The sequence below is a fragment of the Mus caroli genome, unplaced genomic scaffold (assembly GCF_978045245.1).
Source record: "Mus caroli unplaced genomic scaffold, Mus_caroli_1 scaffold_1, whole genome shotgun sequence".
Classification (NCBI taxonomy): domain Eukaryota; kingdom Metazoa; phylum Chordata; class Mammalia; order Rodentia; family Muridae; genus Mus; species Mus caroli.
In genome coordinates this window covers 43,656,690-43,674,053 of record NW_028227256.1, presented here as the reverse complement: position 1 = coordinate 43,674,053, position 17,364 = coordinate 43,656,690, and the positions used below count along the sequence as shown (strand labels likewise).

General features: G+C 39.1%; 1 protein-coding gene across 1 annotated transcript in view; it reads right to left on the bottom strand.

Annotated features, from left to right (window-relative positions):
* Positions 1-17,364, bottom strand: part of LOC110288938 (dynein axonemal heavy chain 7-like) — a 326,234-nt gene that overhangs the window by 138,427 nt on the left and 170,443 nt on the right. The window contains exons 36-41 of the mRNA XM_085837019.1: positions 15,823-16,020; positions 14,673-14,828; positions 13,109-13,277; positions 11,996-12,122; positions 10,788-11,007; positions 168-1,040 (exon numbers count right to left, since the gene is read on the bottom strand). Coding sequence (XP_085693145.1) covers positions 168-1,040; positions 10,788-11,007; positions 11,996-12,122; positions 13,109-13,277; positions 14,673-14,828; positions 15,823-16,020 — 1,743 coding nt within the window. The remainder of the gene's footprint in view (positions 1-167; positions 1,041-10,787; positions 11,008-11,995; positions 12,123-13,108; positions 13,278-14,672; positions 14,829-15,822; positions 16,021-17,364) is intronic.

Below are 17,364 nucleotides of genomic sequence, written 5' to 3'. Positions count from 1 at the left end.
ATATCCTATAATGATTTATGCTGATATAACTTCATATGATACATTATGATAAAAATCAAAGATTTTTCTAGTATACATCATTTTGAGATGTAGTCTATAAAATATTTCACAGTGATGATGGAGATTCAACATTTTGAGGACTCTACGTAAATTTTACATGGAAATACCTGAAACCAGTCAATGGTACAGCAGTTAACAAGAGCAGGGAATTTCCGAAGACGAATCCGAAATGCGTCTCCGATGGGACTCATGGCCAGGACCACATGCAACTGGTTGCGGCAGCGGTCAATAAACATGTTGAAAAGAGCTATTGGGCTCCCGTCTGTCTGTTTGGTTTTATCCCGCTGGCGATCTAACTGACGCATTTTTTCACATATTTCTTGCTTCTCATCTAAAGCAAAGAGGTTTGGAACCTCTCCGGCGTTTAGGAGGTTGTTGACATCTTCTAGAAACGACTCTCTTTTTATTTGTGTATCTGTGAACAGGAAGACTCCCTGCATGTCATTCTCTGCACATTTTCTTAAGATCACTTTCAGATCTTCATGCCACTCATGGCTACCGTAGCCCTTGGAGATTTCCACTTGGAATAGTGAATAATCAGCCATGTGTGCAGCAAGTCTGGTGACTGACTGCCTCCCGCTCCCGCCCACCCCCACCAGAAGGGCGTGGCTCCGTGGCTGCTTCAAGATTCGAGAAATTCTGCTTATGTGTTCTATGGCAAATCGGAACAAGACGAGGTTCATGGGCTTTTTGCTCATGTTGTTATATTCATCTAGATGGCCTTCAACAATCATCCTGAGAGCATCCACATTTGCAATTTCTCTGTAGCCAAAATCTTCCCTCTTAGGATCATGGAAATCACAAAACATTAAACTTCTTAAATCATCTTCTTCTACAGTGCCATCATGATTAAAATCCAAGTTTTTAAATAGGTCATGAAAATCTTCCCGCATGTAATTTTTCAGAATTTCTTGTATGTAGTTAATAAGCCAGCTTCTGTCAGCATTATCCACAAGGCGATCATAATATACTCTGAGGACCTGAATAATTTAAAAAGTGGCATTAAGAATACTTTTTATATTTGTTTATTTATTTTGTATAAATTATAAAAACATAAAATAGGTAGTACAAAATACTGTCATAAAATATCTACAAGTTGTATTAGAAGCATACGAGAATACTTAAGATTATCTCATAATAAAGTTTAAATATTAACTTTAACAATGTCTGTTTGATACAATAGTTTGCTTCAGTGATCAATACATGAAAAGTAATTTGCATCCAGTATGATGCCTATGAATCAAAGACCAGTGTGGTATGACAACCCTAAGTGTGCAGTAGTGGCACACACACCTTGGTGGTAACCAACAGCTCTCTAATTGGACTTAAGATCACTTCAAGAGGGAAATTATGTCTGGTACTTGAAATGTAGATAACTACTAAGTGCTGGTAATGTCATGGTTATTGCAGGGAAACCTGTAACCGGAACTGGACTAAGCTAGCCTACTCCCTAACAGCAATCTAAAACATTCATCCTTATTCTCAAGATAACTGCAGTCTTCAGCCCTCATGAAGGAACCTTATCTTTGCAACAGATGGAGACCACTACAAAAAACCCCACAATCAATAAAAATGCATAATTGTGGAGCCCTGACACAATGGATACATCTTTAAAGCATCACCACATCTAAGTCTCAGGGAACAATGTGGAAGACAGGGCAAAAAAGATCATAAAAGCCAGAGGATCCAGGAGGTTGCTGATATCATGTCTCCTAGTAATATCAGAAGCTGTACCTACAAAGTCTCACCAGCATAACTGCCCACATACAAGCTGAATGAGGATGACACTAATAGACATGCCAAACTGGATGAGGAAAAGCCCAAAGGATGCAACTGTACACAAAGAACTATAGGCAACCAAGAAAAGATGGTAGTGTGAGAGGTGAACTTCCCCAGGGGATGACACACCAATTGGTTCAGTGTCAAATAGTTATCCCTGAGAACACTTGTGTAAGTAAGAGTGTAAGTACTGAATGGTTTGTTATATTTAGGAATATGTATGTATACATATATGCATATAATAACAACTAGTAAAAAAAAGCCTTGGATAGGAAGGAAGAGAGGGAAAGGGCATATGGAGGGTTTGGAGGGAAGAAAGCGAAGGGGGAAATGTTTGTAATTATATTATAATCTCAAAATAAATAAATAAGTAAAATTTTAAAGTAACATGCAGAGCCTGATGGATTGTGTACATGCAAAGGAACTGAGGCTCTGAGAAGGTGTCTGACTACCTCAGCTGATCCCTGAGACCCAGGCCATAGGATGTGGTCACTAGAAGCCAGGAATTGATACCTCCCTTTCCAGGATGTTTATTTTCTTTTCCAAGGATAGTGACTTTTTAAAGGTTATTGACAAAAGTTATTTGATGTGTTTTTTTTTTTTATTGCTAGCTACATCTACTCTTTCTATTTTCTTATTTTATTAATCATTTTATTTAGTTACATTTCAAATGATATCCTCCTTCTTGGTTACCCTTCCACCGACCCCGTCATACCACCCCCCCTTTGGTTCTATGAGGGTGCTTCTCTACCCATTCACTTACTCCTGCCTTACCCCTCTAGCATCCCCTTATGCTGGGACATCAAACCTCTCTCCCCTCCCACTGATGTCAGATAAGGCCATCCTTTGCTACATATGTATCTGGAGTCCTGGCTCCCTCCATGTATACTCTTTGGTTGGTGGTTTAGTCCCGTGGAGCTCTTGGTGGTTCAATTAGTTGATTTTTCTTCTTATGGGGTTGCAATCCCCTTCAGCTCCTTTGGTCCTTACCCTAGCTTTCCAGTGGGGTTCCCGGGCTTAGTCTGATGGTTGGCTGTAAGTATCTGAATCACCTGACATCCACTCTAAGATTGAGTGTTACAGTTATACCATGAATGTATGCTCCTTATCATTTTCTACTCACTTACCCTTCTTCTTTTGAAATATCCCAAAATATTCTTGTCCCAGACTTAACATAATGCTATCAAAAGGGTTCTAGATATGGCAAGCGGTCTAGACTATGCCACCTTGGCATTGTCTCTATTTTTAGAGTATTTGTTGTGTTTTTAAGTACATGTTTTAGACAATTGTCTTAGATAAAGCAACAGTTGTTTTAGATATATGGTAGATGCCTGAAGTAGTCCAGGTATAAGTTATTACAGAGATAGCATATTTAAAATAAATCTGATTATATGAATATTCTCTGGGGCCACAACAAGTAAGCATGTTTTCTGCCTTCATGAGTACTACTTCATGGTGACTATTGCTGTCCTAAGATTATAGTTCATTTTGGATGGAATTACACAGCCCTGCTTTTGGAGACTGGACCTTCAAGAGACAATTACACCTAAATGACATCAAAATGGCCCCTAATGACAAAATGGGAGATATATCTATGGGAAGAGGATGCTCTCTTACTTTCCTACCCCACTCTTTCTTTCCCTAACTAATTCTGAGGACAAGCTTTTGAAAATTAGTGTGCCAAGTGTTTGGTTTTATTATGGTGAGATTAGTTGTAATTTGTTCTGATGTATGACGGGTATTTTAAACTTATCTAATATGTGGTTTACAAACACTGTCTCTATCCTACGTATTGTCTTTTCACTTTCTTAGTTTCCTTTCCAGCATGAAAACAATTTAATTTTGGTGAAATTTATTCATCTCTTTCTCTCCTTGTGGTTATGGTTTTGCCTTGTTTTTGTAAAATACCCATATTTAACAAGTAAACCAGGTAATATGCTTAATAACATTTAAATCCCATGGAGAAACCTCAGGGAGTGAGAGGAAACCAGTTTTCTTCAAAAGCCTTTAATGAAATGATATCAAGTCCTTTCCAGAAACTGCTAGAAAGGAAAAAAGGCACCATTTTAGTCTTCCACATATATCAAGCCCTGAGGATGCTTTCTTACATGAGCAGGAATAAGCCACAGATTGAGATCAATACTTCACTTTTTTGGGGGAAATATTAAAGACAATATGTCAAATGTTGTTCTTGGAATGAAGGATAAATCATAGAAAGAAAGGAAAAAAAAAGAAATTGTCTTTGTGACATGCTAAAGGAAATGGGCAATAAACCTAACAAACAAATTCCAACAAACCAGGAGTTGCCATATACTATGGAAAGTGGAAAGTGGAGAAGAGAAAAAGTGCTGGGTAGGAGTGGGCTGTTGGGTTGTAGTATTAAACAGCATGGTCAGTGGAGACCTCAATGAGGAAGGGAAGAGGTTAGGTTCAGATATTCAACATCAGGCAGAAAAGCCTTCCACACACCCTGAGGGGAAGGTGCATAGGTACCCAAACCAGTGTCTGTGAACCACTAGATTAAAATTCTGAACGTATTTATATGCCAGCATGCGTATATCTGAGAATATAAAATAGTCATAAATATTACAAGTTATTTTGCTATGGATATTGTTGAATATCCAAAGATCTGTTAGCCAATGTTAAAGTTAAATAATCTGATAGAATCTGCAAAGGGCTCAAAAGATACTGAGTATGTTATATACACACAACAGCATATATAAACCACTCATTGGCTAGAAAGAAGCAACAGCATGTATAATCCCAAGTGATGAAGTCTATTATGTAACATCTACTTTGCTTGCCTCCTCCCTTATGTACCATTATTTACTGAATGCTTGTTACATACTATACACTCGGGAACACAAGCAAAGGCTGATACAGTAGCAGAGACAGCAAGCAAACAAGCAAACAAAACTCAGAATGTGCCAGGTGCTATTCTATGTTACAAAGAATACATCAAAGTAATGGTCAATGACTGGGTTTGGGGTGGCTTGTACAATTGTACTATTATAATAACAGGATCTCTAAGTAATGACCACAGGCATTCCATATAATGAGAAGAAAATACTGCAGACAGAAGAGTGATTAAGGGAAAAGCTCCTTAGATGGAAAATTCTAGATGTTTCCTAGAGTAAGATTGTCTCATGATGAAATGCTTCCGTATTCTAAATCTTTGTGTAATTGCAGAATTTATGTGTTGACATCTACCCTCCAAGATGATGGTATTAATAGGTGGAGCTTTGTGGGGGGTAATCAAGTTATGGGGCAGAGTACTCATAAATAGATTAATGTTTTATAAACAAAACTGCAGAATCCTTAATCTTGTGAACACAGAGAGAAAGGTGTGTCGACAAACAAGCAGACTCTCCACAGATACCCACACTGCCACTCCCCAGACTTGGTCTCTACAACTGTTTGAGATAAAATTCCTGCTATTGATCTAAAGCCACTTGATCTAAAGGTTCTTGGTTAAAGTATCCACCATCTCAAGAAAGAATTAAATATAGTAGTCATATTAAGGTAATGATGAAAACTACAGCAGTTGGTTGGGAAGCAAGCCAATGCGTAATCCACTTTAGAAGATCTTGTTTATTAGGACCAAAGGACTCAAGGCTGTGCTCAGGCCTCTAGGTAGGAGGAACAGCCTTAGACAGAAACAATACAATAAATGTAAATGTAAACATAATGAGGCCTCATGGAGAAGGAAGCTCTTCCCTTTAAAGCCTGGAGAGTTGCTTTATGAAGAAGAGAGGTGAGACGAGTAGTGGGTGGGCTAGAGAGGAGTCTCCTTGGAGAGCAGTCTTCAGAACCCTTCCCTGAGCAAATCCCAGGAACAGATAGAATATCAGACATTTGTAAGTCTGAGGGACTGGAGGGAACTTTAACTTCACATGATTTAGTGCACTGCTGTGTTTGTGATGAAGAGGATAGAAAAGTTAGGTCCCATACACAGAGCCTTCAAGGATTTTCTTAACTCTGCTCCACAGCCAGCTGCAGGGAGGCATGGTCCTCATTGTGTGGGATCTGGACTTTTAGAAGTGACCACTGTCTTTTAGCGACAGCACATGTTCTAACAGGAGGCACAGTCTTCCATTGACCCTAATGCTTCATCCTTGGCCCTCTCTCTGACTTCTAGGATATTTCTATGATCCATTTGCCCACTAAACATGGAGCCTCTGTCCCTATCGCCAGCTATGACCCATACTCAGCCCGTTAGCTAATTCAAGAATGAGAGGGAGGTCATACTTTCCAAAGAGTAATATTTGCCTTGCTGAGGCTATAACTTCCAAGTACAGATGGCCACTAGAATTCAGATTTGTATTTGTAAGGATTTAGGGATTCAAGTATTGAATTTAAGGTCCCTTGGGAAGCTGATTTGTTGGGATCTTTTAAATTTTACTGACTGTAGCACATGGGTTTAGTGTAGCAGCATATTCTGATTGCTAGGTTAGTTAAAACGAAAACAACTATATTATTCGCATATGGAACATGGGATAGGGCTGGGTGTTTCCACCTTTCTGCAGTCTCTGTGATCATTCAAAATATCAAACTTTCATTTTCTATGTGTCACATTTTGTGTTTTCTCTCCCTCCCTCCTCCTACCAAGTCTTTAAAAGAAAATGCACATAACCAGAAGAACATCCTTGCCTTATTCCCCAGAGAACTTAGAGATATCTTTTGGGCTCTCGAACTAGGGATCCTAACACTCTTAGCTTCATAGTTTTATGTTCTTTAAGCCATCTTCAGATAAATAACAAAATTAACTGATACAGTCACTGTTTCTAAAACTACCTGTTTAACATTTCTTATCACAAACAAACAAAACCTGTTTAACAAGGATCTGGGGAGGGCTACGATGCTTAAAGGAAATGGGCTGAAATGAATTCATACTTCAGAATACTTTGTATGCCAAAATGCAAGATTAGACATTAAGTACTTTAAAAAATTTTGGTATTAAATACTTTAATATGTACTTTGACAGTGGCCTAATTAGTGCCAAGTGTGGGGAGTCATTCCGGACTCCCTGGCCAGCCGGATGGAAATCTGCTCCAGGCAGTAAACAAGCCTATGTTTGGTGGATGGTCCGCCCTTAATCCCCGACTGGCTGAGCAAGCCTGCCTGGTGAGGTGATATGACCTGTGGTGATTGGTGGGGGCGTGGTTGTGGCTGGAGTGGAGAAAAACACTTGTAACCAGAGAGGCTGGGGGATTTTAAGAAAGAAGCTGCCTGAGTAAAACTGCTTTAAGAAAAACCGGTGGTTGCGTTTTGCTTGTTGGTCAAGTTGGACGCAACAAGTGGTGCCGAAGAAATCCGGGACCCTATTCCCCCACCGAAGAGGTTCAGAACTTTCTGCAGTCAGGGTCTGTCGACAGGATGAGTGCGGTAAATTACTCAGTATCCCGGGATTGGGATTAGGCTCTCGGTAAAGAGACAATAAGGCTCTCAGTAAAGAGACAAATAGGCTCTCCGGCTCTGGAGACAAGAAAGTGAAAGTAAGAGGGTAGTGAAAGTAAGAGGGTAATAGGGACAGTCTATGGGTTTCTTTCTTTTTCTAGCCATTTGAGTAATTTTTCTGAGGGTGTGAATGACTAGGTATGGGGTTGTCACAGTCACACCCAATTTTTTCAGTGCTCGATGAGCTGCTAAGAGTGAAGGGTGCAAAACTCAAAAAGCATACCATTCAAGCCTTCCTGGAGGAGTGTGACAAGGTTGCTCCTTGCTTTGCCGTGTTGGGCCATTTGACTCCTACTAGCTGGGGTACGTTGGGAAGAGACCTAGATTTCTCCTGGGAGCAGGGTGTCCTTAAAGAAGGTACTAGAGAAGTGTGGAAACTAGTGAATAGCTGTTTAGAAGATGAGCGTTGTTGTCAAGGCAGTGGAAACAGGCAAGCAAGCACTAGAACAATTGAAGGAAGAGAGATCATTAAAGTTCAAAAAGGAGAGCTCATTGAGCTCTGAAAGTGGATCAGAGGAGGATATAGAGGAGCTAGCACGGAGTTAGGAAGAAGCTCCTTGTATCCTAATTTTACAAGATTAAGGAAAGATAAGGAAGGGCATGATGGGATGTTTCAACCATAAGTGCTTGAGCTGCCCATTACCTTAGGGGGTAGGGATTTGTTAAAAATAGTATCCTGTTTAGGAGCAAGGATTGCCCCTACTGTTTGGCCTCAAAAGATACAGCTGAAGGCTGATTCCTTACATACTTTGTTTCAAATTTTAGAAGGAGACTCACAGTTAAGTTCCAAAAGGGAATTAACACCTGAGGCTAGAATGGCCCTTGCCCTAGTGGAAGAATTGATTAAAGCCCAGCTTCAGCATTGTAGAGAAGGGTTACCCATCATTTTGAAAATATTACCTACTGAGATGCAACCCACAGGATTATTGTGGCAAGAAGGTCCATTGTTATGGATCCATTCCAAAATATCTGCTGGGAGGACATTAGATCATTACCCTACAACAGTTGCTTCTTTAGCCTTGTTGGGAATTCAGCATTGTTTACAATTTTTTGGTATAAAACCCAGCTCTATTGTAATCCCTTATGATAGGTATCAGCAAAAGGTCCTAACAGCAAATATTGATGAGTGGGCTATTTTAGCCTGTATTAATGAGGGCCCATTTGATAATCATTATCCCAAACATCTGTTAATTACCTTTTTAAAGGAACATCCAGTCATTTTCCCTCAAGTGGTGAGGAAAACACCCATTAAGGATGCAGTTAACATGTTTACTGATGGATCAAAAACCGGATGTGGAGTATATATGGTAGAGGGGAAAGATCCTGTGGTCAGGCAGTATTATCCCTGTACTCTGCAGATGGTGGAATTACAAATAGCTATTGAGGTCATTAAGGATTGTGATTTTCCTTTTAATCTAATTTCAGATTCACAATATGTAGTTAATTTAGTTTTATCCCTAGAAGTGGCAGGCCAAATAAAAGCTCGTAGTACCATCCAAGCCTTAGCCTTACAATTACAGAAGTTGCTGTGGGAAAGACACCAACCATTATATATTGGACATATCCGTGCCCACAGTGGGCTTCCAGGACCCTTAAGTAGGGCAAATGATATTGTGGATAATTGTACTCGTATGGAGTTCATATTTTTAGCATCCCTTATAGAGTTAGCCTCACAATTTCATTCTAAATTTCATGTTATTGCTAAAACTCTGCAGAGAAAATTTGGAATCTCTAGAGCACAAGCTTGGGATGTAGTCACTACCTGTGGACGTTGCCTAGAGTTGCAACACCCACCTTCTTATGGAGTGAATCCTAGAGGATTGCTCCCTCTACAGGTGTTGCAGATCGATGTGACACATTTTTTCAGAATTTGGCAAATTGAAATACTTTCATGTATCCATTGACACATGTTCAGGAATAGTTTATGCATCTCCCATGGCAGGAGAGAAGGCCTTCCATGTTATACAGCATTGTTTGGAGGCCTGGGCAGCTTGGGGTAAGCCCCAACAACTTAAAACAGACAATGGCCCTGCATATACTGCCAAAACCCTGGTGTCTTTTTGTCAACAGATGGAAGTACAAGTTAAAAACGGCCTACAATATAATCCTCAAGGCCAGGGAATCACTGTACGAGCACATAGAACCTTAAAAGAATTATTCATATAACAAAAAGGGGGGAATAGGCTATGGCCATACCCCAAAGAATCTCATTAGCTCCTTTTACCTTAAATTTTTTGCAATTGGATAAGGAAGGTCGCTCTGCTGCTGAACGACATGCTAATACCAGCCCCAGTAAACTGGGGTATGCTAAATGGAAGGATGTGCTTACAGGATCATGGAATGGTCCGGATCCCGTGTTAGCCTGGGGGAGAGGGTCTGCTTGCATGTTTCCACAGAATTGCGCAGAGCCAGTGTGGGTTCCAGAGCGGCTAGTGTGACGCTGTCAAAATGAAGAAGCTGATCTTGCTGGTGATGAGCATGTGTCTGCCCCTGATGGGTGTGGAACCCAGATGGGGAATACTGTCAGTGTTAAGAAATTGGACTGTAAAATTTGATGGCAAGATGAATGAGCTTCACTCGGCGATTGTCACCGTGAATTCTACCCGAGTGGATCCTGGCTTGGCATCGGGAAAGAATGGACTGGGATAGGTGCCCTCGCTGTGGCCCTTGTTTTGGCACGCATGTTGGGTGTATGGTGTATGTGTCGGTTGCAGAATGCCCAGGTCCACACTGCCGCCATGGTGGTGCAAGCTTTTGCCACAGTGGAAGCAGGGCAGTCACCTCAGATTTGGCTTGCTGCCATGAAGGATGAACAATGAAGCCATCGCTCTGTACGGCTAAGCACTGCACAGAGGTTAGTCTGGAAGCTGTTTGACAATCTCTGGGAGGTATGTCTGATTGCATGAGGGTTGAGTGTTCTAGTGTCCTTCCCCCAGGAAAAACGACACGGGAGCAGGTCAGGGTTGCTTTGGGTAAAAACCTGTGAGCCTAAAAGTCAATCCTGTACATGGCCCCTATTTCTGCACACTGGGGATCAGACCTCTATCTTCACCCACGGAGCTTGTTCAAAAAATATAAAAGGGGGAATTGTGGGAAGCCATTCCAGACTCCCTGGCCAGCTGGATGGAAATCTACTCCAGGCAGTAAACAAGCCCATGTTTGGTGGATGGCCCGCCCTTAATCCCTGATTGGCTGAGCAAGCCTGCCTGGTGAGGTGATGTGACCTGTGGTGATTGGTGGGGGCGTGGTTGTGGCTGGAGTGGAGAAAAACACTTGTAACCAGAGAGGCTGGGGGATTTTAAGAAAGAAGCTGCCTGAGTAAAACTGCTTTAAGAAGAACCGGTGGTTGCATTTTGCTTGCTGGTTGAGTTGGACGTGACAGCCAAGTACCTAATGGGCTTCACAGCAAGCATCCCTAAGTCTTTGACTCAGTCACTGCCACAGTAGTCCTTGCTTTTCTGTATTCACATTTGAATGATTCAGAATTTTACCTCATGAACCCACAGGCGTTTAATGGCCTCTTTGTTTTCTGCTGTTTCTGGTCTTGACAAACAAACACCTTGTATGACTCGGGAGAAATCGCGAAGGTTGAACAAATAGTGAGATTTGGCTGGAGTAGGTAAGAGATTCTTCATGGCATCTTTGTACAGGGCCATTGTACCATTCACTATTTGTGTAGTCATATCTAGAAAATCATCTGGAAACTTATAACTTAGGGGGAAAATGTAAGAAAAAAAGTTAGCAAACAGGAATACTTCATGTGACTAATGTAACATTTTTTGTTGTGGTTCAATCAATTTGGCTTATAACATTCCCACTTCTAATTATAATACTCGATTTTTAACTTATTTTCAAGATGTTTTCCATTTAGTATTTTATGAGGTGTCCAAAGAAACCTTTGGAATTCAGCAGGATCAACAGGTATAGCGGATTTCAAGTGTGTACAAAAGCATAAGAACCAGACAAAAGCCACTATGCTCAAACCAAGGGCTTCCTAACTCTTTGACTCTTTGGTATTTCCAATTTTACATATATAAGATCCATAAAAAATAGGCATTTCAAAGAAAGAAAGGGAAAATAAAAATTATTAAGGAAAAGAAGAAGAGGCAAAATATATGATTAGGGTAAAATTTTATAAAATTTATTTATATATATATATTTCGTTTGGGAAGATTGAAGGCGTTCAACTCTTGATTAAGGAGAAGCCAAGTGTCTGCTCATTGGGCTTTGCAACAAAATAACAATTTCCCAAGAATAGGCACCAGAGAGCCAAGATGGCTGACAACCAGGAAGAATGGCTCCAGGATACCCACTCATCTTCTGGGTTAAAGTTGAATCCCCAGAGCTGGGGAACATTTCCCCAGGGAATAGGCTTAAGTCTCTGTTCACAAGTTTGGGCATGGGAACACCTCTGCAGGTTTCTACAAGAGGATATCAAACTCATAACATAAACTGGATACTTCTTTTCAGCCTTAATTGTACTCAGTTATGAAATCTCAAGGCAAGCAGCCACACATGAACTTACTGCAGAACAGAGTGCAGTGGTCCATTTGTGAGAGAGTGACGTCAGCTGTTACCTTTCCCTGTCTAGAAATGCTTTCGTAGGAACATGTAATAACTATTACTTATTTGATATGTTGCTGTAAGACTTTATATTCTTTAATGAGAAAGAAAAAATAAGCACTCTTAAATTACCTACCAGGTTCTTAGATGCCAGGCCAGGATTCTGGAGAAGATTGTGAACATGGACTTGTCACTAAACTCATTGATGGTTACAATATTGAAATGTCTCATGTAACGAGGAGTTACTGGATTTCGGCCACCACCTAAAGATTAGAAAGCATGGCTTTTAATAATATTGCTAGAATAATGCCAAAGTATTTTCTTCAGTATTTGGCAGTTTAAAGTAACCTGGAAGATGATCAATTCATGGTATGTCAAAAGATTTAAAAGTAATACCTGTTTGGGGAGACACTAATATCACAACTTAATTTCCACTCAAGATGAGGTTTTTCTAATCAAATTATTTGAGTAAATTCCATTTGGTTATTCTATTCTTACGCCTCCCCCACATCTTGACCAATTTCATGTAAGACTAATCTATAAGTACATACATCCATTTCACTGGGTACTTATAAGACCTGAGAAATATTGACCTTCCATAGAATAATGAGCAAATTTTCAAACACATGAATTCTGTGACAGCATTTAACAATGCCACTTCACAAAACTGCATCATCCTTAAAGGATATTTAAAACTGTATCCTACTTAAAGTATATAGGTCTGGGGACAAAGCTCAGGGGAACAGAGGCTTACCGCACCCCAGGCTCAACAAATAAAATACACAGACAAATAACAGTTAATTTAAAAATGAATTTTCTCATATATTCTCAGTAAAGAAGTAATTTTTAAAAGTATATAATAATTTTAGCATCTACTGTGCATAAACATAGTCTCTGAAGCAGTATATTCAGAGGTCTTTCTCAGTTGAATGTCAGGTTGAAGGCAGAAAGAAGATAGTGAGATGTCTCCGGTTGGCAGAATTGAACCATTTTAGGCATGGCAGGATTAGCTCAGTTTACAAACTCCTCTTTGAAAAAGGAAAGGGAACAGAAGAGTCCATTCCTCTGGGTTCTCACTATTTTAATTACTCTTAGCAAATTTTAATGCAGGACCTAGCAAGAAAGGCTATGCACTAGTGTGGAATGATTGTTATCTGGGATGTATACTCTGCTCTCTCCAGTCATCTCTGTAGATGCTACCAGAGTGATTTTCTTTCTTAGAAGTCACAAACTCAGAATGTATGCCTACCTGGAGGGCCCATAGCACACATGATCTGGATGTCCACTAGTTTAATCACAGAGCAATCTTTGAGGTCGTACCAATTCCAATGATCTAACCACTGTCTAAGTAATTCAATGGGAGGCTGAGCTCCATAGACCTCGCGGGCAGGCATATTCACATCATCTACAAAGACTATCTAAGAAAGAAAAGAGATTAGAGAATATTAGCACTCAAGCCTCTTGTTGTGGCACATGCCTCTAATCCCTGCACTTGGAGGCAGAGGCAGAAGATCTCTGAGTTTGAGGTCAGCCTACCTAGGGCTACATTAGTGAGGCACTGTCTCCAAAAGAAAAACATAAAATAAAAGAATAGAATATAAAATATTAGCACTTGACATAGAATCCTACTACATAAGTGATGCAGACAAAGTGTTATTTAGTCTGTATTCTTACAGCTATAGGATGTATACCTGAGAGGTGATTTTTGTTTCTCTTTCAAACAAAAATGCCATCTTTAGGTTCCTACAGAAATAAGGAGCCCTCTTCACTGCTAATATGTATAGGTTGGTGGTCCAAGGCTTATAAATCCTCTTGGGCCATTTGTGGCTCACTGTACTTTTCTCCCTTGTGAAGCACTCTGAATTATAAGCTCACAAAGAAAGGTGCAACTCTTAGGGGAGTAGAGCCTTTGAGCGGTGAAGGCTCAGTTGAGAAGGGAGTTCCTCACAGAGAGGCATAAATAAGTCTTCTTGTAGAGAGAGTTCTTAAAGAAAAGAAAGTATTAAACATACTAAGAGTGTTAGTACAGGAATTAAAGTTTAATTTTTCATTTCAATATTTTGTTTTCTATTTATAAAGCAGCAGCCTAAAAGTATCAAAGGGCTGGCACTTAAAAATAACATTAAGATGTTCATTGTCATACAAATATGACCAGTTATAGGATCCTTTTAAAGACAAATATGACATGTTTGAAGAAAAGTTTTTTTTTTCTTTTCTTTCTTTTGTGTTTTTCTTTTTTTCTGTTTTGAAGCAAGTTCTTATGTATCCAAGGCTGGCCTTGAACTCAATATGTATCAAAGAATGGCCTTGAATTTCTGACAGCTCTCTCTCCATCTCTTGAAAACTGCCCTCACAGGCTTTTGCTATTACACACAGTTTGCTGTAATCAAACCCAGGGCTCTGTGCAAGCTATCGAAATACTCTACTTATTATGTTACATTCCCAGCCTAGGGAAGTTTAAAATGAAAAAGAGTTCATTTAAAAGAAAAGGACCAAGAGATAGAAAGATATCTCAGAGGGTAAGTGTGCCCACTGTCAGGACTAATGACCTGGGTTTGATCCCAGAATACATGGTTGAGGGAGAGAATTGTTTCCAAAAGTTGTCTTTTTTGCCCCAACATGTGTACTGTCATACACACACACAAACACACACACGCACACATGAACATCAAGTCATTTAAAACAAAAACAAAAAAATAAACCAAAGATGCCAATCTTTAGCTTGCCAGGTTTCCTTGTTCTGATTGTGGCAGTGGGGGCATGAATGGGCCCAGGATTATACTAGAGATAGAACAGTGGGGAGAAGCCCTTACCATTCTCTTGCCTAAAGGAGGGCCAAAAACTCCTTTTCTTCTTTTGTCCAGTTTTGACATGATGATATTCTGAGTTTGGGCTGCTGTAGTTTGGGCTGAGAAGTTAACTATAAGAGGTTTGTAGATGTCCTTATTGAGTTGATTTAAAAGAAAATTCTACACAACAGAAAATAAGAGTGAGCCACAGTTGAAACTTGTTTTGTCATTTCAGAATAAGCATGAAGCATCACTGCTGATAAACTTGAGTTGAACTTGAGATATCAGAACAATGCAAAGAAAGAATGAATATGAACAACAGTTACCATGGCAACAGCCTGTCTCTACCTGCCCAGGTGCTTTGCATGTATCTTCTCTGATCTTCACAACAGTACACATTACTCAACAGGAACCAGCAAGGACTGAGAAGTTAGGAAAATTACCTCCAGCCTTAGAGGAAGGACAAGAATTTAGTCTGCTTTTGTCTCTGATCAGACACAATTCTTTTAGGTGCTCATTACTGCCTTTGTTCTTTCATGCCCAGTTATCTTTCTGTCAGCTAAACTTCAGTAACAACACTTCATTTCAAGCAGAATTCAGTGGAAGGCAAGTGTTAGCAGTGTGACTCTTCATCAATATGTGTGACAGGGAAAAATAATAAGCTATATATAATTTCACAAAAGGTAATGATTTTAATACCAGTACAACCTATGGGCTGGGTTGAATTTGAATTTGATTTTTGATACTAGTGAGACCTATTGCTTGGGTTTAAATGGCAAAAAGTTGTATTTTCCTCAGATTCTGCCTCAGTAAATGAATGATTCAGAAAAGTAACCATCAAGTCTGGTTACAGTTTTAAAGAGACATAATCCTCACCCTAAATAAGCTATTCTTATATCAAAATGAGTGGGACAGTGATTCAGTAACATCATTATCACCTAACATATGCAGCCTACCAGAGACAAAACTGCTAAGAGCTTTCTTTCTTTCTCTTTTTTAAAAGGTACATCTTTAAAGAGTTTCTAAAAATAAAAGACAATAGATCATAAATTCCTTGCAATTTAAACAATAAAATAGTTGAGTATATTTGTAAATTAAGCCAACCTTAAACATGATCATTCTTAAGAGGCCATGAATGCTTTAACCAATTCATTTACATTTCTACAGTACTCACAATGATATAAACACTCTTTCCAGTTCCTGTTGGTCCTACAAATATTGAAGGCTTTTGATGAGTGGTCAGTAAATGCATTAGAGCAGAGTAACGGACTGTGTCGAGAGTTGGCACAATGATCTCATTAAACTGTACATCTTTGGGAATTGGAGGAGTATCTGCCAATTTCTTTATCCATTTATCCCATCTTCCTAAGCCCTGTTTACAGTAAACAACCAAACAGTCAAAGGTGTTAAATACTTTCAAAAGCTCTGTACTTCTGTGCAATTATAGATAACATCAAGACCAATAAAATTCTGATGTTTATTCATTTGTTTTGTTCTTTAGCACAATTAATTATCCTCTCACACTGAAAGTTGGATTTTCTATGAAAATGGAGGAGAAACTCCTTTCCCATGTGACTATAACTGCACTGGTAGTGCTTGGGCATCTCAGATATTCTGAAACTACAATTATGACAGCTCCATCATCAACATTGGATTCTTTAATCACATTGACAAAATTTGATGAGACAACGGTTAAAAAGTAAAGAATTTTAATTAATATGTTGCAAAAACATGCAATAATTTCCCTAGAAGTTAACTGTATAGACCTTGACTTTAATATCAGGCAAGATTCATTTTATGAAAATATGAAAATTTCATATAATTTAAAATCATTAACTAATTAATATATATCACTAATATAACAATATATTAACTATATTCAGAATGAATTACAATATAGTAAGATTTCTACTTTGTGATTATCATGAAAATATTCTACCTATTTGTATCCAATTAGTTTGTAAATTATATATTTGTTTTTTTATGATAAAATTTCAAAATCATTCTACTCTAGAAAAATAATATTGCCTTATCCTTCCTTAATACCAACTTAGAGTTAAACTAGTGATTCAAAGCACATCAGATGCAGACCTATCTTTCCTTGGCATTGCCAAATACCCACAACTAGTTCTCACTGGTGGCTATCCTAGACAACAGATGTCTCCTTTACTTGGCCTTTGCACCACATTCCCTGGGCCTGGACCATGGCATGATGCTCTTCTGAAAAACATATGGACTCACTGAGCCCAGCTGTATTTTATTCATTTTTGTGTGTTCTGGCAACTAGCTACACATTTGGCGAATACACTAAATTTAGTAAGGGCACTGAATTCATATTCAGTCTAAAAACTACTTTGCAGATTTTTCTATAACTGGTGAGAAAAAACAGTTTCTTTTCATGGTCTTAATAATCTATTCAAACCTGTATCTTTGACCTCATGTAGGAAAGGAAGGATTAAAAATCCTGGAGTGTACAGTCATTTAAAGGCTGTGACCTTAGAGAAACCACTGAAGAGCTCCATGTCCCGAGTCCCTCCATAGAGAACATCTCACCTTCTCTATCGTTCCTCTCTCTGGAAATTTCAAGTGTATGAATAAATTGAAATACAATTAGCAAATATGTGTTGGACAGGATGAAGAAGTCCTTTTTCAGATGAAATCGGCAGTACAGCTCTGTGGCTATAATAATTGAAAGTCCTAAAAATTCATCTTAAGG